General features: G+C 45.0%; 1 protein-coding gene and 1 long non-coding RNA gene across 2 annotated transcripts in view; one reads left to right on the top strand and one right to left on the bottom strand.

The window, feature by feature from the left end:
* The window catches only part of EHD4 (EH domain containing 4), an 81,853-nt gene that overhangs the window by 11,605 nt on the left and 42,792 nt on the right, over nt 1–27,456 (top strand). Inside the window, exons 2-3 of the mRNA XM_039232879.1 lie at nt 8,860–9,036; nt 18,735–18,832. Coding sequence (XP_039088810.1) covers nt 8,860–9,036; nt 18,735–18,832 — 275 coding nt within the window. The remainder of the gene's footprint in view (nt 1–8,859; nt 9,037–18,734; nt 18,833–27,456) is intronic.
* Nucleotides 324–1,374, bottom strand: LOC120232271. Its single transcript, XR_005528528.1, has 2 exons — nt 1,144–1,374; nt 324–464 (listed from the first exon to the last, which is right to left on the bottom strand). It is a non-coding gene; the product is annotated as an uncharacterized LOC120232271 (long non-coding RNA).

Genomic DNA, 27,456 nt, shown 5'->3' with positions numbered 1-27,456 from the left:
CATTCATAAATTACAAGACCTAACATAGAGGACACTTAATAGATCTTCATGCATGATCAAATGAATGCTTCACGCATGAGCAAATGAATGACTGGAAAAATTAACAGGACTATAAAAAATTGAGAAGCATGATGCCTTTGATTCCAGGGAACTCCCTCTCCCTGTCATCTCCTTGCTTTCCTTTCTTTCTTCTTCTGCCCTCCTTCTAGAATAGCATGGAAGGCAGACCAGAGCAGCTCCTGGTACTGGCACATGTTAGACAGTGTGTGCCTTAAACACATCTCAGCCCTGCGTGGTTTAAATAACACTCATAGCTGGAAAAATAAAGCTGTGAAAAGGCTTTATCCAGCAAATTCCAGTTTCCTGATCCCACAGGCTAATGTAGATTCCTTAGTAGGCTCAGCAGTTTCAAAGATGATGTCATCTGAACAAGCAGCCCTGGCCATAATATGTCCATGATTTAACTAAGGGAAAAACAAAAATGAAAATAAAAGTTAGGTTTCACCCTTAAGGATGACATGGAGTTTTAAAATGGAAGTGAGGCTTGGCCTGACTTAGTTTTTCCAGTAACTCAAAAAGGTTAAAATTTTAAATGACTGGAGATGTTTGTGATATTTATCTCAGCATGATTTATACTAGCAAGAAATGGGAAGCTCTAGCAACATCCAAGAGTAAGGATATGGGAAATTAAATTGTTACACATTCATCTTAGAATAATAGTATGCAGTCATTAAAAATTGTTTTCGGGACACCTGGGTGGCTCAGTCGGTTGAGCGTCCGACTTCAGCTCAGGTCACGATCTCACGGTTCGTGGGTTCGAGCCCCACGTAGGGCTCTGGGCTGACAGCTAGCTCAGCGCCTGGAGCCTGTCTTCGGATTTTGTGTCTCCCTCCTCTCTAACCCTCCCCTGCTCATGCTGTCTCTCTCTCTCAAAAATAAATAAAACATTAAAAAAATTGTTTTCAAATAATTTCTGATGGCATGAGGAAAAACTAATGGTGAAAAATCTAGATGCAAAATTAAACATTTTGATTCCAATTTTTTAATAAAATTGGAATCCAGAAAAAGGACTGGATGGAAATACATCAAAATGTTAGAAGTAGTCATTATCCTGTGCTAATGTGGTCTCATGCAGCTGCTTACCTCATCCGAAGCAGAGATACAACACTTGCTCCAGCAACAGTGAGGATGAAGAGATAAAACATGTGTGAAATGCCTTATAAACAAACTGTACAGTGCGGTTTCATAATAATATGTTGTTGGGTGGTGTCCATAGTGGTGGTGGTGCTTACTTACTAGGAAACCGTTATTATATTCTTGACCATTTTATAAGACTTCTGTGATAACAGATGTTTGATTCTTCTCTCTCTTCTATTTCTTGGTATTAAGCATGAAGATAAACAAAGGAAACTGCTTTAAAAACATCATTTCTAGATTCAACACAAATCAGAGTTGAAGGACTAACCCTTTCTTTTTAGTTACTCTCCCAGTGAAATAGTGGATTGAGTAATATCAATAAACAACACATTATGTAAAGCTTTCCAATACTTAATATAAACTGAAATGTATTTAAACTCATAGCTTGGGATTTTAAAATAAGAAAATACAACTGCTTCTCCATTGAACTCAAAAGCTGTGCTTTGTATATTTCTTTCACATCTGTTTGGCTTAAAACCTTAGTAACTAATACTCAAGAGAATAAAATGACTGTTGCAGTTAGTTTAGTGCTCTTCTTAAAAATGTCCCAGTCCAGGGCACCTGGCTGGCTCAGTCAGTTGAGCGTCCAACTTTGACTCAGGTCATGATCTCAGAGTTCCTGGGTTTGAAGCCTTTGCGTTAACAGCATGGAGCCTGTTTCGGATTCTGTGTCTCCCTCTCTCTGCCCCTCCCCTGCTTGCAGTTTCTCTCTCTCTCAAAAATAAACAAACATTAAAAAAAAAGTCCCAGTCCTTATCAATGAATTGAACTCTCAAACTATGCATAGATGCCAACGTATGCACAAACACTTCTGAAAATCTCATCATGATGCAAACCATTTCTGTAGATTTTGGTTTGAGAATTTAAAAATAATGCTCATTAAAGACCCTAAATATATGTGGCATATTACTTTTTAGAATGCTTACTTAATTACTGAATATCTACTAAAAAGTCTTAGATTTGTATATTTGTTAGGATACACAGAACTCATTCCTGTACATGCTCCTCTTTCAGGCTCACTCAGCCTCTCAAGCTCTGATTTAGAGCAGGTAATGTTTTCGCAGGACTAGTAAGAAATCTAGGACCTATAAAGCTGCTTAGCCTATGTGAGCCTTAGTTTTGTCATTTGTAAAATGGAGATAAAAATAGAACCTAGCCCATAAGGTACTAGGTAGGATAAAATGGTTTCATCAGATAAAGACTTCACATAACAAGTCCTCGAAAGTTAGGTATACAGTAGTCCCCCACCTTATCCACTCTTTCGCTTTCCATGGCTTTGCTTACCTGCTGTCAACTGCAGTCCAGAAACAGATGATCCTCCTTTTGACGTGTGGTACTAATGCTGTCACAATGCCTATGTCATTCACCTCACCTCCTCTCACCACAAAGGCATTTTATCATCTCATATCATCACCAGAAGGGTGAGAATAGTACAGTAAGATATTTTGAGGGAAAGAGACCACATTCACATAATTTCATTACAGTATAATGCCATAACTGATCTATTTTATTATTTGGTATTTTTGTTCCTGATTTATAAATTAAACTTTATACCATAGGTGTGTATAACAGGAAAAAACATTGTGCATACAGAGTTCAGGCATGCACTGAAGGGCTTGGAATATATTCCCCCTCGGTAAGGGGGCAGGGAACTACTGTATTACTAAAATAATTAATGCCTTTTCCATTATTCCAAGGATAAGTCAGAACCCAGACAGAATGCTTGGATAAATACCAGGGGAGACAAAATTGGCAGCTAGGATTTTGGAAGCTTATCATTGAATAATGTTCCCTGTTGGTTTGTTTTTAGTCATTCTTTTAAATAAAAAGATTTAAAGATTTTAGTTTTTTGAAGTAATCTCTGTACCAGACATTGGGCTTGAACTCAGAACCCCAAGATCAAGAGTTGCACACTCTACTGACTGAGGCAGCCAGGTGCCCTGTTTTGAAGCCCATCTTTGAGAAGATGGTGTTTGGGTACTTTGAGGGACTTTTCATTGTCCTGAAGATTTTTTTTCCCCCTTGTCACAAATGACATTTTTTTCTTTGACATTAAAAATTTTTTTTTCTAGCCTAAGCAATAGGAGGAAAAAGATTCTGTCCACATATACCCTTGCATGAGATCAGCTCCTTGAACCTAGGCTGAGCCAGTGTGCCCAGGACCCACTGGGATGAGGCCATGCCATGGTCTTCCAGAAAACAGGGACAAGGAGATGACAGGTCTCCATTCCTCCCCACCAACCCCTTCCCCCAGCTGCTTGGAATCCCAGATATCTGTCCTTTTCCACATTGATGGCTTGGCTTGCAACTCCTGGAGTGATCACCCCTGGAAGTGGCAGCCCTTTCTGAGAACACAGGAAAAGGAGAGCAAGGTGGAGGCCGGGACACACACTCTGTGTAACGGCACAGGATGCCTGTGCAGTGGGCTTGTTGGCTCTGAACCGCGGTGATGCTCTTCTGTAGTCTTCCTGTGGCCTCTTGTTCCTTTGAATTCTTGTTTTTGCAGATAACACCACAAAGTCCCTGGAGCTCATAGCTCTGGGAAACCCTCTGATATGTCACAGTTTAACACAGCTGATCAGCCTTGTGCCTGTGGGTGACCCGTTTTAGTACATCATATCTGAGGATCCACTCAGACTCTTCAAGGTTGTTGGTTATGTACGTCATCACTTTTTTTCTCATGTTGTTCATGATAGAGCCTACCTACTTGAGGTGTGATGAGGAGGCAGAAAAGTGAGGGATGGAGGCCAGAGCCAGATGGCCACCTGGATGAGGGCGAGGAGAAAGCCAGTCGGTCCTCGGACACTGGCTCTGCACCTACTATGTGCCGGACACCATAGATGCTAGGTTACAGTGGTGACCCAGACGGACGAGGGCCCCTCTCTCCAAGAATGTTAGCTACTGATAAGTGCTCTGAGTAGGTAATGAGGGTGTGGGCAGCGGACCAGACTAGAGATGCTACTCTGTCAGCATGCTTCCTAAGGAAGTGCCCTGTGATGTGCAGAGAGCTTCAGAAGGGCCTTCCAAGCAATCCTCAGGTGGGAATGCCTTCGCATATTGAAAAGGTGGCACAAAGGCCAGTGGAATCAGACACTCAAGACATTCATTCCCTCAGCCATGTGCCAGAAACTGTTCCAAGCAAGTGGGAAGCATTAGTTGAAAAAAAGAGCCTAAAAGGCCTGCTTTCCCACAGCATACACCCTACCTGATGGAAACAGGGAATATGAAGTCACAAATATAATAAGTGAATTTTCTATTATGGGAGAGCCATGGGAAGAGAACACAAATTTTTTTGCTGTTATGGATAATGCTGCATTAGACATCCTCACACAGAAATCTTTTTCATATATCTAGGATTTTTCCTAAGGATAGATTTCAAAAAGTAGAACTATCCCCATTTTAAAGGCTTTTAACACAAAGTATCAAATTGCTTTTCAGTGAGGTTCTACCACCTGATTATATATAAAGGTGTTTATTTTAATACACCCTTACTTGTGTTATTATGAGCTCTTTCAGTGTTCAAACATTATGTCTTTAATTGGTGTTGCTTTGATAATGAAATTAAACACTATGTTTCGGCTGTTTATCATCTGTGGGAGAAAGTATCACTAAATGAACTAACAACGTAAGCAAGCTGTACAATACCTCTTCCTAGTTCTACTTCTCTTCTGTAGAAGACAAATATTTCTTTGTCAAATATATACCAAAGTATATTTAAGGATACTTTAAAAATAAGTATTAAAGTTCTGTCTGGTAGGGTTGCTATTTAGGAAGTTCTAGCTTCGATCACATTATGGACTTGAAAGTGAGGTGGTGCCTAGGTGGCTCAGCTGATTAAGCTTCCGACTCTTGGTTTCAGCTCAGGTTATGATCTCACAGTTTTCATGAGTTCAAGCCTCACATTGGGCTCTGCACTGGCAGCACAGAACTCGCTTGGGATTCCCTCTCTCTCTCTCTGCCCCTCCCCCACTTGCATTGTCTCTCTCTGTCTCAGAATAAACTTTTTTTTAAAAAGCGGAAAGCAATGAAAAAATATGAGCCCATGAGCCTCATCCCCCCCTCCCTAGTCCTGGAGTGGGAGGGCCCTCCCCCTGCCCACGCCTAGGAAGCTTGTGAGAAGGGGCAAGATTGCAGAGAGCCACCCAAGGTGGAACTCAGCACTGGGTTTTCCCCCAAAAGGTATTGCTACAGTTCTTGTCAGCTTTGTCTATTTTGTCAATGTGTGTGACCTTTGTAGCCTATCTTGCAAGCCAGCCATTGGTATTAACATTGATTCTATGGGAAAGTGCCTGTCAAGTTTCAAACCAACACTTGAACATAACCCTTTTGTGAGAACTAGAACTGTGTGTGCTGCAGGGAGCCTGGTGACATCAGCTGCCATTCTTCTAAGCACCAGACCCTCTCCTTGGTGGTCCCCCTTCCTCTGACCCACAGATCTCAGATCCGGATAAGCCTCATCCAGGCCATGGGGTGTGGAAATCAAAGTGGATTTGGGAGGGGCGTGCTCTGGACTTGGATTCTAGCTCTGCTGATGAATAACTTCAGACCTGAGATCCCAGAGTGGCTGTAAAATCTAAATTCCACATTCATGTGTGTCTGTGAAATCCACACACTCTGCATATGCCCCACAAGTGCTGGAGTTTCACAGAACGTGAGATGCTATTGCTGACTTCCACCAGTATTTCTAAGATTTGTGTGGAATTTCATAAGAATTTGTAAACATGAACATTTATGCTCCTAAGCATATTTATTTACTAGTGTATAGGTGCCTGAAAAAGTTCTAAATTTTTTTAAAAAATTAAATTTGAACATGTTTTGAAAAGTAGTTCCTTCTCTCTGCAGCTTTTCTCTGGGGAAAACGGGGACATCTGGCCCCTCGTTGTTAGGGCAGCCCCAGGACTGTGCAGGAAGACAGCTGGGAGAGTTCTTATCTCTCACTTTTGAGGAGAAACAGGATGGTGCTGCCTATGGCCATGGCGAGTGCCACCCTCTGCATGAGGGCCCAGAACCCTCCTCGTTCTCCTCATCTCTGAGCAAACCACCAGCTCAAACCCAGGTTTAAACATTCTCTGGAGATGGGGTGTGTGAGTGGCTCAATCGGTTAAGCTTTCAACTTTGGCTCAGGTCATAATCTCACAGTTCACAAGTTTGAGCGCCGGGTCAGGCTCTGTGCTGACAGCTCAGAGCCTGGAACCTGCTTCAGATCTGTGTCTCCCTGTCTCTCTGCCCCTCCCCTGCTCATACTCAGTCTCTCTCTCTCTCTCTCTCTCAAAAATAAATAAACATTAAAAATTTTTTAAACATTATCTGGAGACAGCACAAGACCTGGGGTTCACCTGCCTGCATTCCATTTCCACTGAGGCACACTTGTTGTGTGACTTGAGGCAAGTTGCTTAGCCTTTCTGATGCCCCAGTTTCCCCACTGTAAAATGTGCCCGCCTCAGAGCATTATGGGAGTCACAACACTCAGAACAACTGAACAACTGGCATGTGGAGGGCCCCTGTACTCCACGTAAATATCGAGTATTTGGTAAATGCTGGATGCTATTATCTGATTATTTTTTCACATTTCCTCAAAATGTAGGGGACATACTTAAATGCTCCACAATTTACAGAAAGATAGAAACTTCAGATGACATTAAAACTGGCCATGAAGTCAATTAAATGTTTAGTATATAGCTTGCTAATATCGCTAAGCAATTTCAATTTTATTGACATAGAACACATAAGGGTAAGAGGTGGTCTAGTTTCTTATTCTTAGAAAGATGGCAAAATTGTGTTGGACAGTTGATAATGCAGTTCGTTCTATCCCTGGAAAGAAAAACACAGGTTCTGGGCCAAAATTTGATCAGTCAGGACATTTAAGTCTTAATTTAAGTTTAATTTTTTTAGTTTATTTATTTTGAGAGAGAAAGCATGAGCTGAGGAGGGGCAGAGAGAGAGAGACAATCCTGAGCAAGCTTTGCACTGTCAGCTCAGAGCCCGACAAGGAGTTTGAAACCCAGGAACCATTAAACATGACCTGAGCCGAAACCAAGAGTCAGATGCTTAGCTGTCTGAGCCACCCAGGCACCCCATTTTAGAAACCAATAAATAGCTTAGGACCAAATAGCTGCAGGAATGGGGAGCCGGAGAAAGTTGTGCAGGGTGAAAGATCATCTCCCTGGCGGGGTTGGGACACGGCTCTGCCCTAATCACCTCAAACAGGGATTCTTCTCCACCACTCCACCCCTAGAACCTTTTGACAGTCACTGTGGAGTGTTCGCTGAAGTTGTTGCATTTCCACCTGTTGCTTGGTAATGAGGGAAAGGTATTCCAAAATACCTCTTTCTTCACGTTCCCCTTGGTTGCAAAGGAAGGAAGGAGTAGTGTTTGCCCACCTCCCTGCCTCTCCATGTGTGCATAATGACTTATCAGTGTGTCCCTTTCTCATGGAAAGGAAATCTTGGTGGGGAGGGAGGGAGGGCCTTTGAGTGGCTTCAGCTGAATGAAGTGCCAGTGGTGGAGGATTGCTGTGTTGGGGCTCAACCATCTCCCACAGAGAAAGCTGTGGAAAGCTGACTTTCCCCACCACTCTACCTCTGGCTGCCTTGCCACACCCCAGCCAAATCATGGAGCCAGTCTTTGGCCCGTATCACAGGAGTTGGTCTCCTCAGCCCCCTGAATTGGCAACTGGAGCACCAGTTAGATGATGTTTGCTAGGCCCACTGTGCACAGCTGTGCAGGTTAAACCACATGAGGGCTCTTGGGCAGAGGGGTGTGTTGGAGGGTATCTAGCTGCCTTGCCAGGCTATAAATCCTGGTGCAGGGCTGTGTCTACCTGGAGGAAGGAGCACCTTTTTCCAATTCATACATAGGGCTAGTAATGGCCCTGGCAGTATTTAGTCTGAACCCCTGCCCCCTGCCTCCTTCAACCCCATCCCCCATAGCAGCCTCTGTTGCTCTGGAATTCTTTGGAGAGCATCTTGCATGGCCATGACCTCCAGGAACCCAAGGGAGCTGTAAAATGCACAAGGGAGGATGTGCTATGTGCTGGTGGCCCTGATCACCAGTGACAAGGAGGGAGATGGCTCATTACTTCATTTACTACATTGAGTGCCCTCTGTGGGCAGGCGCAGTGCTGGGTGCTAGGGATAGGCATCTAGCCATAGAAGACATGGGCTAGCCCCCCAGGGCCCACAAACAGAGAAGAGCAGTGCCCCTGGTGAACATTGCAGGCACAGGGTGCTCGGCGTCCACAGAGGTGTGCTCAACACAATGGAGGGGCGAGGATACCTCCCAAAATGAGGTGGGCCTGAGCAAGCTCTAGCAGGATGCACAGGGCGCTGGCTGCGTACACTTCCCTGGGGTGGTGTCTGTGGTGCCCATGGAACCTGGAACAGGAACTGTGCTAAGATACATCTTCAGAAGATCCTGGAAATCTGCAAGATGTGTCACCTGTTACAAGGCCTCTCATAGGCGTGGGGGGAGTCTTGGGTTGTAGACTTTGAGTTTTGGCAGTTTGTCATTAGCAAGAGTAAAATGCTAGTCATTCTCCTTTTCTTGGGGTCTATGTTCCTAGGACTTTAAATCATTATGTTAAAAACTGGTAGCCGCAGGAAGCTTTCTGGCCTCTTGCTTTGTGACAACATGCCAAGTTTCTTTTCTTTTTCCCTCTCCCAGATACTTACTGGAGCAAGATTTCCCAGGCATGAGGATTGGTCCAGAGCCCACCACCGATTCCTTTATCGCTGTGATGTATGGGGAGACCGAAGGCAGCACCCCAGGCAACGCTTTAGTCGTGGACCCCAAAAAGCCATTTCGAAAGCTCAGTCGCTTTGGAAATGCTTTCCTGAATCGGTAAGGACCAGAAAACTGCCATCTTTCATCAACCTTTGTTTAAACCTTTTCTTTGAATTCTTGCCAATTACACACAAGGGTTCAAAAATAGAATGGAACATGTCTATTCTAGAACAGAGAAACTATAGAGAATATGTTTATTGTATTCAAATACTTGAAAGATTGTCATAGAAAATGATCGTTTATTACCCATTCTGGGTGGCTTCAGAGGACAGAGTTACAGCCCAGGATTGGACATTATAAGGCTGCACAGTATAAGGAATAAATTTCTAATAGTTTCATCTGCACAGAAATGGATCCAGTTGCCTTGAGAGGAGGTGAGCTCCCCATCGCTGACAGTGTTAAGCGGTGGCTGCATGGCCACCCCTCAGGCATGGTGTGCCTGGTGTCCTACACAGAGAACCTAACCCAGATGATCCCTGGGGTTTGCCTGACCTCCCATTCAGCCTGTTGATCATTCCAGAACAGGGCACCTTACTTGCCTGGCTGCCCCTTATGCTTCTCGCTGCCTCGCTTTGAACTGCCTCCTTACTCATTAAGGCAGGGGAAAAAGTTCATTTTGTTACTTGGTCATGACATTACAGATGTGAAGTTATGAGACACCTGACATTCTGTCTTACCTGGAAATGAGCTTTATTTGTACCTGTCCCCTTCTCCAGATCTCCCAGTGAGACGGGTGCAGAGGCAGGGCACTGGCAGCAGGTCCCCTGGATGCAGCTGTGCACTCTCCGACATGACCTGCTCTTCCCTCCTTCTCCTTCCTCCGCTTTGCCACTCTTGGGTTTTTTTTAAAACCGTTTCTGTCTTCTCTCCTGCCATACCCCCCGGCCTTCCATTCCCCTCATTTATGAATCTCCTGCCTTAGACTGGTTACTCTGGGGGAATGGGTTGTGGGAGTGCCAAGCCAGGGAGGGATCATCCCAACCCCTTTAGGAAGAACTGACAGATATGAGTCCTGAACTGTACTTCTTTTCACATGGTTTAAAGAATAGGAATGAAGCCTTCCAGCCAACTGCTGTCCTCCCAAAGGCCTTCATCACCCAGCTCTGGGAGGCACCACTCACAAGGACTAAGGGATGAATGTGTGCCTAGGCGCTGTGCGGTGGCTCTGCCAGGGCAGCCCAGGCAACCTCCACAGATGCCTCTGGGAAAAACTGGGCTCTATGGGCTTTCTGACACTCCTTTTTTTTTTTTTTTTTCTTTATGGTATATATATATTTTTTAAAATATTTTATTGTCAAATTAGTTTCCACATAACACTCGGTGCTCATCCCCACAAGTGTCCTCCTCCATGCCCATCCCCCCATCCCCCCCACATCCATCAGTCCTCAGTTTTTGTCAGCATTCAAGAGTCTCTCATGGTTTGCCTCTCTCCCTTTCCCCCACCATTTCTGCCCTTCTTCTCCCCCTTGTTCCTCCGTCAAGTTCCTCCTAATCCTCCTGTACGTGCAAACATATGATATTTGTCCTTCTCTGCCTGACTTATTTTGCTCAGCATAACACCCTCAAGGTCCATCCATGTTGCTACCCATGGCCAGATTTCATTGTTTCTCATTGCCATGTAGTATTCCATGGTATAGATAAACCACATCTACTTGATCCATTCATCTGTTGATGGACACTTAGGCTCTTTCCATGTTTTAGCAATTGTGGAGAGTGCTGCTATGAACATTGGGGTACATGTGCTCCTATGCATCAGCACTTCTGTATCCCTTGGGTAAATTCCTAGCAGTGCTATTGCTGGGTCCTAGGGGAGTTCTATTGTTAGTTTCCTGAGGAACCTCCACACTGTTTTCCAGAGGGGCTGTACCAGTTTACATTCCCACCAACAGTGTAGGAGGGTGCCCATTTCTCCACATCCTCGCCAGCATCTAGAGTTCTCTGATTTGTTCATTTTAGCCACTGTCACCGGTGTGAGGTGTTATCTCAGTGTGGTTTTGATTTGTATTTCCCTGATGAGGAGGGATGCTGAGCATCGTTCTGACACTCTTATCACAAATTAAAGGAGGCATCCAAATGGCAGCCAGGGAACATGGCAATGGGATAAATGGAAATGCACAGATGATGTAGATGAACTCACAGAGAAATTCCATGTTATTGCTGACAGTGGTTTGCAGAATAGTGTCCTGATGGTTTTTTCCACCTGCAGGATACTCTCTGGGGTGGTTTCCTCCTCATCTCCAGAGCAACCTTGGTTGGCACCAGAGGCTCTCCTGGGGGAGAAGTAGGGATTAGAACCCAGGTGGGAGAACACCAGAAGGTCTCCTGAGATAATTGAGGGGACATGGGACAAGAAGCTCCCCATCAAGGCCTCCGGGGGCATCCTGGTCAGAGCGCAGGCTACAGCCAGTCCTCCTGTGTCAAGACTGGCCCCGGAAGTTTCCAAGGTCTGGAAAGTACAGGACACAAGGTCTTTCTCCATGGAAGACTGCCTGGAATCCTATGGTTTCATTCCCACTGAATGAAAGTCTTACTCTCTTTTTGCCCGACAAAGGTTTAAAAAAGAAATAAGCTGCCACTTTTTTCAAATTACTGTTTTGTGAAGTCCATAGTCACAAAGGAAAACCTTGGAAGGATGGCTGTTGGCTTGTTTTCTTTCGGCAGATGATTTACCTTCCCAAGAAATTTATCTTTTTTCAAGTCCTAAACATACAGCCGATATCTGAGTATGGAAAAGAAGTATTTAAGGCAATTTGGGGTATGCTGGCTGGCTCAGTCAGTTAGGGTCTGACTCTTGATTTTGGCTCAGGTCATGGTCTCAAAGTTCATGAGATCAAGCCCTGCGTCAGGGTCTGTGCTGCTAGCATGGAGCCTGCTTGGGGATTCTTTCTCTTTCTCTCTCTCTCTCTCTCTTTCTCTCTCTTTCAGAATAAATAAACATTTTTTTAAAAATCAATTAGCATAGGGCGCTCAAATGTATGTATTTGTAGTGTCCCTATGGGAACACCAGCAAGGCTAGCTCTAAAGGCAGTCAAACTTCTTTCTACATAGCATGCTTTCTGGGAATGAGGTCAAAATACAGTGTTTAGTAGGAATGGGAATTGGTTGTCCGCAGGGGAGAATGCCCCCTGGCTCACCGAGCAACCACCAGTCACCCGAGGGATAGGTCTCATTAGCCTGGCCCTCTCACTACAGGGCACTGGCTTGAAGATCTGCCCCCAAGGCGTCTTTAAAAGAAGTTAGTTAGTACTTCACAAGGTGACACCACCTCGAAGCATTAAGCAAACCAGTGCAGCCAGCGTTTCAACACGTAAGGCTGGTTTCTAAGAAAGTAATAGAGGGCCTACGTGTCTTCTGAGAAAGGAAGACAAATTCCCAAAAAGGCAGCTTCAAATTATAGAAATTCCACACTCGAGCAAATAAAGGAGTTGAGTCTAGAACAAAAAGAGTTCTATGGAAACAACTTTAATGCAACATTCCGAAACCCCACCATATTACCTTACTTTTGGGAGGCATTCCACAGCCAGGCCCGTCATGGAGCTGCTCCATGGGGTGGCTCCACAGTCTGTTATCAGCAGGCAGCTCCAGCTCACACAGGAGCAGATGGACAACCCGCCCCACCGAGGGCACGAGTGCCGGGAGGCACCAGAGTATTTTGGTCAGTTCTACAAGTGTCACGTTTGGCACCTGACATTTCCCCCCCAGCAGTCTGCTTTTGAATCGGATGTTATGTTTTTCCCTTAATCCACTTTTCTAAACATGGTGGTGTGTGTTTGTTTGTTTTTAATCCAGATAGCTGCAGACCTTGTTTTTAGTTTAGGGTCTAATTTAGTTTTAGGGTTTTTTTTCTTAAATAGTTTATTGTCAGGTTGGTTTCCATATAACACCCAGTGCTCATCCCCACAAGTGCCCTCCTCCATGCCCATCACCCCCTCTTCTCCTCTCCCCCACCCCCATCAGTCCTCAGTTTGTTCTGAGCATTCAAGAGTCTCATGGTTTGCCTCCCTCCCTCTCCCCAACTATATTTTTCCCCTTCTCCTCCCCCATGGTCCTCCGTTAAGTTTCTCCTAATCCACTTATACGTGCATAGTTTTAGTTTTAAATTGTAGTCATCCACATGGGCCGCCTGGGTGGCTCAGTAGGTTAAGGTTCAAGTCATGATCCCAGATCAAGCCCCACATCAGGCTCTGTGCTGACAGCGCAGAGCCTGCTTGGCATTCTCTCTCTCTCTCTCTCTCTCTCTCTCTCTCTCTATGCCCTTCCCCTGCTCATGCGCCCGCTCGCTCGCTCTCTCTCTCTCAAAATAAATAAAATTTTTAAAAAGTTGTCATACACAAGAAATTCTTAATCTCATTTACTTCCTCATTGCCTCTGTTTCCTTTTTTTTTTTTTTTAATTTTTTTTTTAATTTTTTTTTTTAAATTTTTTTTTTTTAGGAGAGAGAGAGAGAGACAGCATGAGCAGGGGAGGGTCAGAGAGAGAGGGAGTCACAGACTGAAACAGGCTCCAGGCTCNTTTCTAGGAGAGAGAGAGAGAGACAGCATGAGCAGGGGAGGGTCAGAGAGAGAGGGAGTCACAGACTGAAACAGGCTCCAGGCTCCGAGCTGGCAGTCAGCACAGAGCCCGATGCGGGGCTCGAACCCACGAATGTGAGATCATGACCTAAGCGAAAGTCGGACGCTTAACCGACTAAGCCACCCAGGCGCCCCTGTTTCCTTTTGAAAAGTAACTTTTATCAGTGACCCTAGAGATTTTGAGCTAAAGGAATCTGAATGGTACTTTCATGCACCATCAGTTTAGCCAGGCTTGATGATGGTGATAATAAAAATAAAAACCCTACTACCTCACATTTGCAAGATGATTTAGCAATAATACAATGCACATGTGCTATTTTGGACTTATACTGTATTTATTACCTCTCTGTAATTAAATGAGACTTTAGTATTAGAGGGCTTTTTTTTTTTAATATATGAATGTTAGTACCATTGGGAATTTTTTTTAACAGATGTAATTCAAGTATACATCATCAGTCCAGACACAAGCGGGCACTATCAGCTAATTTAGCCACAGAGATTAAGGAAAATAGACTTTTGCCAAGAATGACCAGCAAATGTATTGTTGTTTTTAAATCTGAGTGATTAACTGGTTTTGTTTCTTTACTAGTTTGTCTTGTGGCATGCTTATCCATTAAAAAAAAAAACAAAACCATGAAGCTCTTCGCATTAATCTTTAACCTCAAGATCTGTGGTAGCTACCAGGTCATTAGCCACAGTTCTTCACTGGCAGCTGCCTGGACAGTCCTGGTCCTGACATTCCAGAAAACCGGTGTCACTCCCCGAACTCAGGCAGACTTTTCCAGTGCTGGTGCATGGCACCTGTCATTCCCTGCTGTGGCAGTCAGGAAAGAGAGGCTTGGTTTAGAAAAGTACATCCTTAATTTGGACCACATGAAATTGCCAATACTTTTACTTGTAAATGATGTAAGTAATTCTGTAAAAGGGGTAATTCTCTAAGATTCAATCTAAGGGATAACTGTGGGCTTTTGTAGTCTGGTGTGAAATTCTTCCTGGGCAGTGGAAGGTTAGATCAGCTGTTTGTGGTAGGACCATGTAACAATAATTTTTATATTTTATTATTTTTTTAATATTTATTTTTGAGAGAGAGAGAACACGCACGAATGAGCATGAGCATGAGGGGCAGAGAGAGAAGGAGACACAGAATCTGAAGGAGGCTCCAGGCTCTGAGCTGTCAGCATAGAGCCTGATTTGGGGCTAGAACTCACGGGCCATGAGATCATGACCTGAGCTGAAGTCATACACTTAACCGACTGTGCCACCCAGATGCCCCTAATTATTATATTTTTTTGCTATAACAATGATCATGGGTTGGTTGTCAAGAGTCTTTTTGTGTATCATGTGCTATTTACTATGACTTACTCTAATCAATGAGTGAGCTGGGGTTGAAGAAGGTGCTTTGAAACTGCGCAGTACTCTCGCCATTGCCAGCACCCATTTATTTGAACCTGACAACCTGGGAGTTCTCAGGCCAGTAGAATTGCTCAGACACCTAGAGCTCAAAGCATGAGTGAGCAAGGGTTTCTGCTCCTAGGCCCTCCAGCAGTGGGCCGAGAGCAAGTCACAAGGGAGCCTTGGGTGGGGAGTTCCAGGGCTGTGGCGCGTCACTCCCTTGTTTTGGAATGTCACCCTCTGTGATAAGGCACACAGCAGTGATTCAAATGCACGAAATGCTGGTAGCAGCCTAGGAGTCAAAAACCTGGGCCCGAGTCCAAACTCCTGGTTTAGATACCAGTTCCATCACTTACAGCCATGTGACTTGTCAAGTGATGGTGTGTGCCCCTCTGTGCCCCAGTCTCCTCCTGTGTAAATGGCAGTGCACAGCCCCTACCTCTCAGGTTATGGCAAGGATTGAGTTAATGTCTACAGAAAGTGTCTAGAGCATTGCTTGATACACAGAGAGTGGGCAGTAGATGTTTGTGCCATTTTATTATTACTGTAACTGCTAGATATCACTACAAAGCTTGAGAATCAAAAGCAGCATTAGGGTACTGCCTGGTTCTTTTTAAATATTGATCATCAAATTGGAATGTTAGCATTCAGAGGCAATTTTAAAATCTCTGACCCTCTCACTTCCTTGTTTTACTAGGTAGCAAGACCTCACAGCCCAGGCTATCCCTTCATCCAGACTCCTTCCTGCTACCCCTCAGCCTTCTTTGGGTGTGGGAGTGGCAGGGAATGGGGGTCAAGCACAGAGTTTGGGCTCACCTCCCCTCCTTTTATTAAAACAAGATGCATCAGATCAGCCCTGAATGAGGAAACACACCATAACAGCTTCTGGGCTTAACCCAGCACATGTCTGCATATTTCATGTGAAATGTAGAAAGCATGGCACAGGTACATTTATGTCTGTCACTCTGGCAAGGAGTAGGAAATCCATCTTGGGACAGCAGATCTGTGATTGGGAACATTTCAGCAAGCAAACATAGGCAAGAAAGGCCTGATGGAGAGCTGACTAGAAGACACCCAGTAAATAACCTTGTCTGTTACCTTCCTTTCTTATAGCTTAAAAGTTAGACGGTATTGCTGTAACAGCACTGCATTAGGACTTTTTCTGATTACAATGTAATTATTTAAGAAAACATGTGTGTTTCTAACGGTGTATGAGGCCTGCCTCCACATGGGAGTCTGAAAGCTGACTTCTGCTCTGTTTCCCCACCCCACCCTCACCCCACCCCTGCCCCACCCCGCCATCATCCCTGCCCCACCCCCGCCCAAAGCTTTCTTGATTTCTTTCATGGAGGCTTGCCTGGTTTTGCACACATAACCCAACCTCGCCCTCTCAGGATGCTCCTGGAGAGCTCCCTCCTCCTCTCCCCGCCCATCTTCTCCCCCCTCCCCTGCCCTCCCCCTCCTCCCTCTTCTTCTCCTCCTTCCTTTTTCTGCAGTTACCCCTGTGGGCCACTCAGCCTGCTCTTTTGTTTATTGTGTGGTAACATCACCACATCTGAAGGCATCTTGTTTTGTGGCTCACAAACAAGATGTGCCTCTGCTGTTGTGTCAGGAGACATGGGAGTTGTTGAAAGTTTGTCATTTGCAGAGAGGGAGTGGCCAGCGTATAAATTTTGAATCCTTCTGTTAACTTCACACTAGAATCTAGAGGTTTTGTGTTACGGAAAAATTGATATTGAGTGTGAGCTTGTGGTTTTGGAGAAAAGTCAGCTTCTCACAGGAATACTTTATGTAAAATAGTTTCATATATGTGCAATTTTTTGGCACTGTCAAATGCTTCAAGCCATCTAATAAAAAGGATGGAACTGTGATAAGAGACTGAATCATTACTGACAAGAAATGCGGTCTACCGCAGATGTGCTCAAAACTCTGTTCCCATCTCAATTCTAGAGCATGTAGTTGGGTTTTTTTTTTTCTTTGTGAACTTACAAAGAACAAATGCCTCGTGATCTCTGTGTACTTTATTCTTATAGATCTGCTCTCTCCCAGTTTTGGGCAGTGGGGTTTACTTAAAGGTTTGGAGGATGCACGATAGGCAGGAGAAAATCAAAAATGAGGGGCCTCTCTTAAATTACCTTGACCCTTTATTTTTAACGCAGTGAGCTTTCTAACTTTATGGGTTCAGTTGTACTCAGCTGACATCAGAAATATTAGTCTGCGGTCTCCAGCCAGCCATGCATTAAGGATATGACCTCAAGATATCCTAACTACTTTGTGCTTCAACTTTTCCAGCTGCAAAATGATCATAGTATCTTTTCCTACATTTTCCTGGGCTGACTTGAAGAGGTAGGAAAGAATGTGTAGGAAGCTTGTCCTGAGCACCTTCAAAACCAGCTGTCAGTAAATGCACCTCTTGCTTAGGACTGCCCACCCCTGGCCGTGCAGCCGTGCCCCCACCTGGCCCATAGGGCTGTGCTGGCCACATGTGTGTTATGAAGGCCAGCATGGCATCCCTGTCCTGCATTCCCAGCATATTTACTTTCTGAGCGATCCCACCAGTTCCCCTGAAAGGAAGAACTGGGCTTTCACTGAGCGTTTTCCAGCTTTCTACCCACACAGATCCAGAAGTTGGCCATTTACAATTCAGGAAAAGGAGAGGCACTCTATCTAATCTACAGTGTCTGCCTTAAAACAGACCCAGTGCCTACTAGAGATCTACCTTGATCCCTGCTGCCTGGGTGAAAAAGTATCAAAGTATTTCCCTCTGCTACTTTAGAGTTACTTAGTATTAAAGCTAAAAAGGACTTCATGAGTCCCTGTCCAGGCATCTCCATTTATGCAGAAGGACACAGGCCCAGAGCTGGGAAGCCCTTGTCCAGGGTCCCACAGCCAATTACTGGCAAAAGATGAGCTGAACCTACACCCAGTCTGCTGACCCACAGGCCCTATTTTCCTTCCACTCCCCTCTGCTTCCGTGAGGCCGAAGCCAGGGCAGCTGATAGCAGGGAGGCCAGGATGAGAAGGAAGAGATGGTGTCAGGCAAGTGAGGGCCAACGAAAGAGGCTTGAGATGCTTGGCCACGACTTTCCCCCACCCCTGCCGCTCTGTCCACTCTTAGGGTATCCCTTGGGCTCCAAAGCACCTGGAAGATTTGAGGTGTTTCCCACAGGTGCCTGCCCCGTGCTGGGCCTGAAGCCACTGGGCTGCATGCTGAGCCCCCAGGGCCACTGGTCCTTCCACTGTCAAAGTAGGGAGTGGCAGTGGCCCGACAGGGAGCTTGGGATGCTCCAGCGCAGTGGGGAGTGACCCTGGAGGAGGCATGGGATTGCCTGGGAGGAGAAGCCTAGGACAGTTGGCCAAGGAGCAGCCTGGAGAAGGGGCAGGCAAAGCTGACGGTCTTGGGTCAGGCTAACTTGGGTTTAAGGCCCAGCCCTGAGTGATGCTGAGTAAGTTACTTACCTTCTCTGATTTTAACAGAAATTTCTTCCTCAAGGGGTTACTGTCAGGAGCAAATGAGACAATGTTTGTGAAATATCTAAGTGTTCAGTAAATGTCAGTTAAAATAAAAATTAACAGTGAAGGATCTGGTGGCTGGTAGCAGCAGGTACCAAGTCGCCTTTCCACACCTGCTGAGAGTCTGGCTTCTAGTCCCTGTGGCTCCAGCGAAGGTGCTGTCAATCCCTTGCAAATTCGTTCTGTACAGGCCATGTCAGTAACTTTGAGAGGCCAAGGAGCCCTTCAGAGCTGAGAGATACGCAGTTCCTGATTCCGCCTTTGATCTCTTTCTTCCAGATTCATGTGCTCCCAGCTGCCCAATCAGGTCCTGAAGAGCATCAGCATCATCGACAGTCCTGGCATCCTGTCTGGGGAGAAGCAGCGCATCAGCCGAGGTCAGTGCCCGCCCCGTCCCAACCCTCCTCTGCCACTCCCGAGGCTCGCTATCATGTCAGCAGAGGATTTCTGTTTCTGTCGGATCTGTCCACCCATTCCTCAGGATGCATCCAGCAGCCCTGAGCAGCCCAGGGGCCCCAAGAAGCAACCAGGAGGCCTGGCATCAAAGTTCTGCATTTCAACTGAAAAACTTTCTGGAGTCTTAGCAGTAATCTCTTGATTCCTTTACACACTGCCATCTGCCACTAGTACCTACCTCATGTAAATCTTTTGAGTTTAAAGGGGACACGCATATCACTACTAACCATTCCCTTGGGAATAAAGTAGTAGGGCGTCACTGCCAGGGAGAGAAGTCCTCGCCCTGTTCTTCCTCCCTTCCGTGTCGGCACACGGCCCGTGGCCTCTGCAGCACCCCTCTGACGAGTCAGCCCTTACTGGTATCTGTGGCGCCAGACAGTATGCTGGGTGCTAAGGATGCAGCAAAAACAGGTATAGTTTCTGCCCTCAAGGAGCTAATGTTCTAATGAGGAAGACAGATGTTAATCAAGTTATCACAGGAGACAGAAAATGAGACCTGAGGGACCGCTAGGGTGGCTCAGTCAGTTAAGTATCTGACTTTGGCTCAGGTCATGATTTCATGGTTCTTAAGTTCAAGCCCCGCATCAGGCTCACTGCTGTTGGGGCAGAGCCCGCCTTGGATCCTCTGTCCCCATCTCTCTTTGTCCCTCCTCTGCTTGTGCTCTCTGTCTCTCTCAAAATAAATAAATTTTAAAAAAATGAGAACTGGGATAAGTGCTCTGAGGTGAGGGCCTTATGTCAAGGGTGGAAGGGGACCTGGCCTGGCCTTGGGGTGTTGGAAAAACACCTTGTGGAAGCAACATTTGACCCAAGGCCTGGAGGGTAAGTAGGAATTGCCTAAGGGAGGCCCTGTAGTGGAGGAGAAACTAGAAGGTGTTCAGGGGAGATCAACAGAGAATGGAAAATGCTTGTGAAGGACAGTGAAGTCAGGTTTCTTCAGCCTTCTGGAAGCCAGACTGAACCCTAACCTTGTCTAGCCCTATGCACTGTGGTTAAACAGATAGGCCTGCTCTCTCCCCCACCCTCCTGGAGAAGGGGCCATCAGGGGCGGCCCGAGGACGCAGCTTGCTCACAGTGAGGAGATGCCTGACCAGGGGGGCACTCCGTTGGATTCCCGCAGTCACAGAGGCAGGTCAGGTGCCCCTGTCCCTTGAAATAAAGGCCAGTCCTTTGAGGCTTTGCTGGGAGGGAGAAGACGGAACGGATGAATTGCTGCTTCCATTTGTCCCTGATAAGTCTTCAAAACTCCTTGAACAGCAAGTCAGTAAAACTGTGTTTAGAAATGCCAGGGTTGAGCGGTGACCTGTCTAGTGTCATGGCCCCGGCTTCTGGCCATGCAGTGGACTCCCCCAGCCCTCAGGAAGCAGAAGAACAGCTACGCAGGCTGTGGGGCCACTCCCAGGAGCTAGAAAGCAAGGTCCCAAGATGGGAAAAGAAAAGCTTCCAAGGTCTGCAAGCCCTCCTTTCTCATGGCATTTCAGGAATGCTGACTTTGCAGCCTCCACGGACCCACAGAGAGCTCGGGACCGCCTTGCTGTGCCTACACCCATTCGGTCAGGGACTCCGTGGGCAATTAGGCCACCCTGAGGCCTCCAAGCACATTGCTTATAGAAAAACCCAACATAATACTATTCTTTTCTCATAAATATCTGTTGGTTATATTTTCTGTTATAAAAGTAATGTTTGTGGTAAAGGATTCAAGCAATGAATAGGGACATAAACAATCTTTCTATCACAATTAACGATTGTTAATGGTGTTCTCCAGCTCCTTAGAGACTTTTTCCTGTGCATATACAAATGTATTATTTTTTTAACAGAAATGCGATTTCCAGGCACATTTTCTACAACTTGATTTGTTGCTGTGGTGGTCTTTCACAAACATCATTCCATGCCAGTATACCCAAATTACTTTATTCCTCTTAACAGCTGCTCAGTTTCCATCAAAGGGACATAACATTGTTTGTTTAACCAATTTGTAGATGCTGGGATGGTTAATAATTTCACGGTTTTAAATAGTGCCACAGATAGACATCATTTTTGTAACTTTATGCCTCAATGCCAATAGATTTTTTTAGGAGCCAGTTTAGGACCACTCCTTTGGACCCATAAAAGTTGCTCTGCAGATAAAATGTTTTGATTTAAAAAGAAAGGAAAGCAAACCCATGTCCCACAGCTTTTCCGAGCTGTCCATGTTTTACTGCTTCTACCAGTTGGCCAATTCTAATCACCCACATTCTCTAGGATTTCTCCTTTGCTGAGCAATTACAAGCGTCTTTCAGACTGTAGCTTCTTTATAGTAGTGTAGCGTGGGATAATGCTTTCAGGATGCTTTGAAGACCAGTTCTTTTTAACGCTTTATAGGAATCTGACTCATATCCTGGTCCAGCTCACCGTGGCAGTACTTCCTCACACCCTATGCACAGAAATAGCACATATGGTTCCAAGCAGGCAGTGTTGGGGCAGACCCTGCCACCCTGACAGAGCAGCTGGTGGGAAAGGACCAAGAGCTGCAAACAGTGACAGCATTCTGCACTCTGGCTGAGGTTCCCAAGCTTGAGTACCAGACTCTGTTTGGGACAATTGGTGGCTGGAGTCACTCAGCTGTCAGTTTCAACACATTAACTCCAAAGAGTCTATACTGTTTTAAAGCTGATACTGTTGCAGACAGTGCTGCATTCTGACTCCGACTCCTCCTGCTTCCATCCGTCCAGCTTTTCTAAATCACAGCACCACCTTCCCCCATCACATATGTCAACACTGGATGAGGTAGTAGGTACACATTGTGCCCCTCCCCCCCCAGGACATTTGAAATGTCTGTTAATGACTTTATTAGTGGGGCTTTGACTTCCTTACAGGCGTTTTGTCTATAAAAGAGGAAAGATAGCTGTGCCTTCTCCTTGTTCGTTGTCCCCTTGTCCCTTGGACCTCAAAAAGCAGGTCCCTCTTACACATCTAAAGAGTGTCTTTAGGGGTACCTGGGTGGCTCAGTCACTTTACCATCTGACTCTTGATTTCGGCTCAGGTCATGATTGAGCCCTGCATTAGGCTCTGCTCTAAGCATGGAACCGACCTGGGATTCTCTCTCTCTCCCTCTGCCCCTCTCCCCACTCACATGCCCTTTCTCTCTCTGAAATTTAAAAAAAAAAAAAAAAAAAAGAGTCTCTTTAAGGGTGTATCCATAATGGCCGTGTGAGAACAGCCACCGTGCATTGAGCCCTTGCTGCATGTCTGCACTGTGCTCATCATTTGGGATTTGCTATCTGCGTTAAAACTGCTTGTACTCATACACTGCCAGAAGCTCAGCCCTGGCCAAGTAAGCCACACATGCCCTCACTCCCCTGGGAAAGCAGAGCCTTCGAACAATCATGAGAACTCTTTCCCCAGCTGCTAGGCAGATGGGTGACTGCACTCGACATCTGGGGACTGGACAGAGTAAACACTGCTGACAGGGTGCTCCTGGAGAATAGGCTCAGAGGATGAGTACTTCAGGCAGTCATGTTGTGGGACTCAGTCCACCCTCTAGCTGCAGGGCTATGCAGCCCTGGCTAAGAGCAAGAGCATGCTGCATAGGCGGTGGGGCTGCGAGGGGAGGTGGTGAGGGACCGCTGACTGCTGAGCTCCCCAAGGAAGACGTGCTGATATACGACACCGTCAGCACAGGAAAAGGCCCATGGCAGATGGGGTGGTGGAGCATTGTGCTACCTTGCTGGGAGACGGTTGGAGAAGGAAAGACTTGAACTAACCAGCTGGCCCCACGTCATCATTGGCATCCCCCAGGAGCCCCCAGGGCATTGTCCAGAGCTCTGGGGACCAGATGGTCAGTGAGGGTGTAGCTCTAGGAAGGAATCCTGATCCGTTAGTGGTGACAGCAAAAAGGGGGACTCTGAATACAGGGTTCAGTACTATATCTCACCTCACCCACGGCTCCATTCTTCCTGGCTCATTCCTCTCGCATGACATCATAGGCCTGGTTCCCTTGTATCTGGTGCTGAGCAGAGGGGGGAGGTGTGATCATAAGGAGGACGTGGCATTCAAAGTCATGGCTCCTCTCTAGGCCAAAGTTATAGGTGATGGGAAGAAACACTTGACACTTCTACATGATAGTTCATATTTTGTGGTCTCAGGTTTGAAGCAAAACATGGCAGATCCACTCTTATGTTTGAAGTAACTTTTACCAAATAACAGGTTTTGGCGAGGATGTGGAGAAAAAGGAACCATCATGCACTATTGGTGGGAATGCAAACTGGTGTACCTACTGTGGAAACAATATGGAGATTCCTCAAAAAATTAAAAATAGAACTACCCTACAATCCAGTAATCACACTACTGGGTATTTACTTAAAAAATACAAAACTATAATCCAAAGTGATGCATGCATCCCTATGTTTATTGTAGCATTATCTGCAATAGCCGGACTATGGAAGCAGCCCACGTGTCCATCAATAGATGAATGGATAAAGAAGATGTGGTATATATGTGCAATGGAATATTATTCAGCCATAAAAAAGAATGAAATTTTGCCATTTACAACAGCATGGATAGAGCTAGAGCGTATAATGCTAAGTGAAATATGTCAGTTAGAGAAAGACAAATACCATATGATCTCATTCCTGTGGAATTTAAGGAACAAAACAAACAAGTAAAAGGAAAAAAGAGAGACAGGGAGAAACCAAGAAACAGACTCTTAATTATAGAGAACAAACTCATGGTTCCCAGATGGGAGGATGAGTGAAATAGGTGATGAGGATAGAAAAAAAGAGAGAAAGGGAGAAAGGAAGACAGAGGGAGGGATGGAAGGAGGGGGGAGGAAGGAAGGAAGGAAAGGAGGAAGAGAAGAAGGAAGGAGGGAGAGGTAGGAAGGTGTGACTTTTACTAATTTAGGATGTGCCTCAGCATATCCTTGTCCTCATCAGAATCTTAACACTGACCCTAGAAATCAGATCACAGGACCCCTTGCATCCCTGCAGGGTGTTTCAGAGTAAAACAAGAATGCATAGTCAACATTTGGGGGGAGTGTTACCTAAATCTGTTTGGAAGCTCTATAAATAAAACCTACCAGAATAATTATTTTGGAACAATTTTTAGTATACTCCATATGGAAACCCATTACCCTTCAGATGTGCCTTTGTTTAATTATAGTTAGCAGAAAACCTTTAGGAACAGAGGATTGAGTTTAGTGACTAAACTAGCTTTCTTGGCTGACATAAAGAATATCCATCAAGCATGGATAAAAATGTCCTGATATATTTATAATAATAATTTTATGCTAATCAAATAATACTTACCTAAAAGTCCTACAAGCTTTTCCTCATTCTTTTCTTGTAGCCAATAAAAGAATGTTTGGATTCTTAAGATTTTCTAAATAATTGGCTTGAAAGCTATGAGTAAAATACGAGCTGGATCCCTTTTAAGAAACATCTTTTGCCCCTGATGACAACCTCCAGGTTTTTGACTTTGGGTGATGAGAAAAGAGAGCACACTTACCCACACAGCCTTGTTTTCATTCCCACTCTCTTATTATTCTGGCTTCTGGCCTGTTTACTTTCTAAAATACTGTTTATTCATGCTGAACCTAAGCACCATCTAGGACTTATTTCTGGACGTGACATGAACACAAGTGTGTTCCCAACTCCTGGTACAAACCTCTGGGTTCTGGCTCTCATCATAATGTCCTGGTCTGACAAGGAGAACATTGAACAAACCTAATGTAGCAACTGATATACTTGTCCATCCATCTGTTTAGCACATAAGCATGTGGAAGGCTCTATTTTAGCAGCAAATAATTACTCCTATGATTTCCTGAAAGTATGAGGTTTTGTGTTGCCGTCAACAGACTTCACTTTGATAACAAAAGTTATACAATTGTTCTCTTTTAAAAATTTAAATATCTCTAGGGGTGCCTAGAGGCCCCTAGGGTGGCTCAGTCAGTTAAGTGTTGACTCCTGTTTTCAGTAGGTGATGATCGCATGGTTCATGAGTTCGGGCCCTGCATTGGGCTCTGTGCTGACGATGTGGAGCCTGCTTGGGATTCTCTCTGTCCCTTTCTCTGTGCCCCTCCCCTGCTCTCTCCTTCTGTCTTTCTCTCATAAATAAATAAATAAACAAACAAGCAAACACTCAATAATTTTTTTTTAATTTAAATAACTCTTAAAGAAAATATTCTTGGTCTCAGTTTTCCAACAAATCTACCTGTTCCTCCAGGACCAGCACTCTGTCCATTAAAAATTTGAGAGTATGTTCCTATGATGTCTAAGTAGTTCACTGTATTAGCCCTTCTTGTTATAAGTCAACAAATAGAACTGTGAAGATAGGAAAAAAATAAAAGAGCAGAAAGTGTCCTACTAGCAAAACAATAAATTATAGTAATGCATGCAACAGAAAGAATGGAACTGTACTTCAGATAACAGAACAATCATATTAGCTTCAAAAATCATTGATTAATGTTTTAGTATTTACATACAGACATCATTAAGTCCTCTTGATTTTAGCAACATTAAGGAAAACCCTCAAGATTAAAAAAAGCATCTGAAGGCATATGACAGGATATGTGAACAAGCAGTTTCAAGGGTCTGACAACTCAGCAAAAGCTCCCAAACATAATATCACAAAAGAACCAAGAGACACAGGGAAAAGGGGTGTGCAAATCCAACCTGGAATTAATAAAGGTGCAGAAAAAGAGAAAAAGTACAAACAAGCCATAATCAACGGAGTACACACATTCCTACTTAACAGGTCTTTGGAACTTGGAAGATAAGAAGCCAGATTTTGAAGGCTGCCCAAGAAAGGAGAGAGAACGTTTAGGACTGCCTGATAAGAATGACTTCCTCTCCCAGGCTTTGGGACCCACAGGGCCCAGGAGGAAAACATACATATACACAAAGAGGAAGGAATCTTTTTCCTAAAAGAACGAGATGTAGCTCAGGACCATCCCAGCTTTTCTGCAGCACCAGAGACTGCGTTGACATGAGCTCATTGGACATGTGGCCCTTATAGACGCTATTCCTGTCCCCAACTCCCCATCCTGTGGTTGGTACAGGGCTTCTTAGATTTTTGTTTTTTTCTTGGGGTTTGGGCCTAACCACAGTTCATGCTCTCCTAGGTCCTCTCCTTGTCCTCTGTGGCTCCTCCCAGCCTCAGGGCATTCCTAGGCTTCATCAGCATGCCCTTGGGCCTTTACCCTTGGATCTAGAAGTTGGGCAGAGAGGGCCGAAAAAAGAGCAAGCTTTGAGGCCCACCAATGGAGACTGCCCACTAGGTTGACGGCAGTTCATTAAGGAACCAGTTCTTCAGAGATGCATTGAGCCCTTATGTGCCAGGAACCAAGCTAGGAACTGGGAGCATAAAGATGAATGAGGTACTGCCCTTGTCTGGAATGGCTACTGCCTAGTGTGGTCAGCCAGCCAGTTGCTGATGCACCTAACTGTCACCTCAGTAGACTTATTACCCATTCAAGCATCAGTAGGACAAAAAATGGACATGGTCACTGCCCTTATGGAATTTACATTTTGATGGGAAGGCCAGATAAGAATAGCAGGTAAATGAAGAATAAATCATTATAAATAGTCATGAGGTACAGGAAGGAAACAGATGAGACACCAAGTTCAACAATAGGGGCTGAGGTAGACCTGCCCCACTCTTGAAGCTGACTGTGGCTGAAAACTCAAAGGAAACTGATCTTCAGAGTGGAGCAGGTTAAGGTTTTACAAGTTTGGGCTGACCGCATAGTCTATTCAGATATTTCCCACCAGATATATGAGAGACATAATATAATAGACATTCAGCTGCCAGATATTTACACATGGATTTCAGTTCCTGTGTATTCATGTTTTATTTTATTTTGTTTTTTCCCTGAGGTCTCTTATGTGACCTACATCAGTCAGTCTGTAAACCCAGAATCAAACAAATTGCTTTCCTGGGTCCAACCAAGGGATTGAAGTTCTAAATGTAGTATAGCAGAAAGCATGGGCAATTGAAATGGACTCCCTGCGTCTAGTTCAGCTCACGTGGCCATGGGGAAGTTGTGAGTATCTCTGTAAAAAGAGGGTAATAGTACCATGTGCATCATGTTGTTGTAACTGAGTTAATACATAGAAAGCAGGGGCGCCTGGGTGGCTCAGTCGGTTAAGCGTCCACCTTCAGCTCAGGTCATGATCTCATGGTTCGTGGGTTCAAGCCTCGCGTTGGGCTCTGTGCTGACAGCTAGCTCAGAGCCTGGAGCCTGCTTCAGATTCTGTATCTCCCTCTTTCTCTCTCTGACACTCCCCTGCTCACACTGTCTCTCTCTCTCACACACACACACACACACACACAAATAAATAAAAACATTTTTAAAAAATACGTAGAAAGCAGAAAACAGTGCTCCACCTAGCACACAGTAAGTGCTCAATACATGTTAGTTGTTATCACCTTCATCATCTCATTGTATTATTGTCATTGTTACTGTGGAAGGCCAAAGAGTTTTCAAAGGCTGATTTAATTAGCCTTTATATTGGTTTATATCAGTTTCTTTCCTCTTAAAGTCTTCTGTCTCATAGAGTAGGACAAA

The sequence above is a fragment of the Hyaena hyaena genome, unplaced genomic scaffold (genome assembly GCF_003009895.1).
Source record: "Hyaena hyaena isolate Hyena2069 unplaced genomic scaffold, ASM300989v1 scaffold_70, whole genome shotgun sequence".
Classification (NCBI taxonomy): domain Eukaryota; kingdom Metazoa; phylum Chordata; class Mammalia; order Carnivora; family Hyaenidae; genus Hyaena; species Hyaena hyaena.
This window is presented reverse-complemented; position numbering and strand designations above follow the sequence as displayed.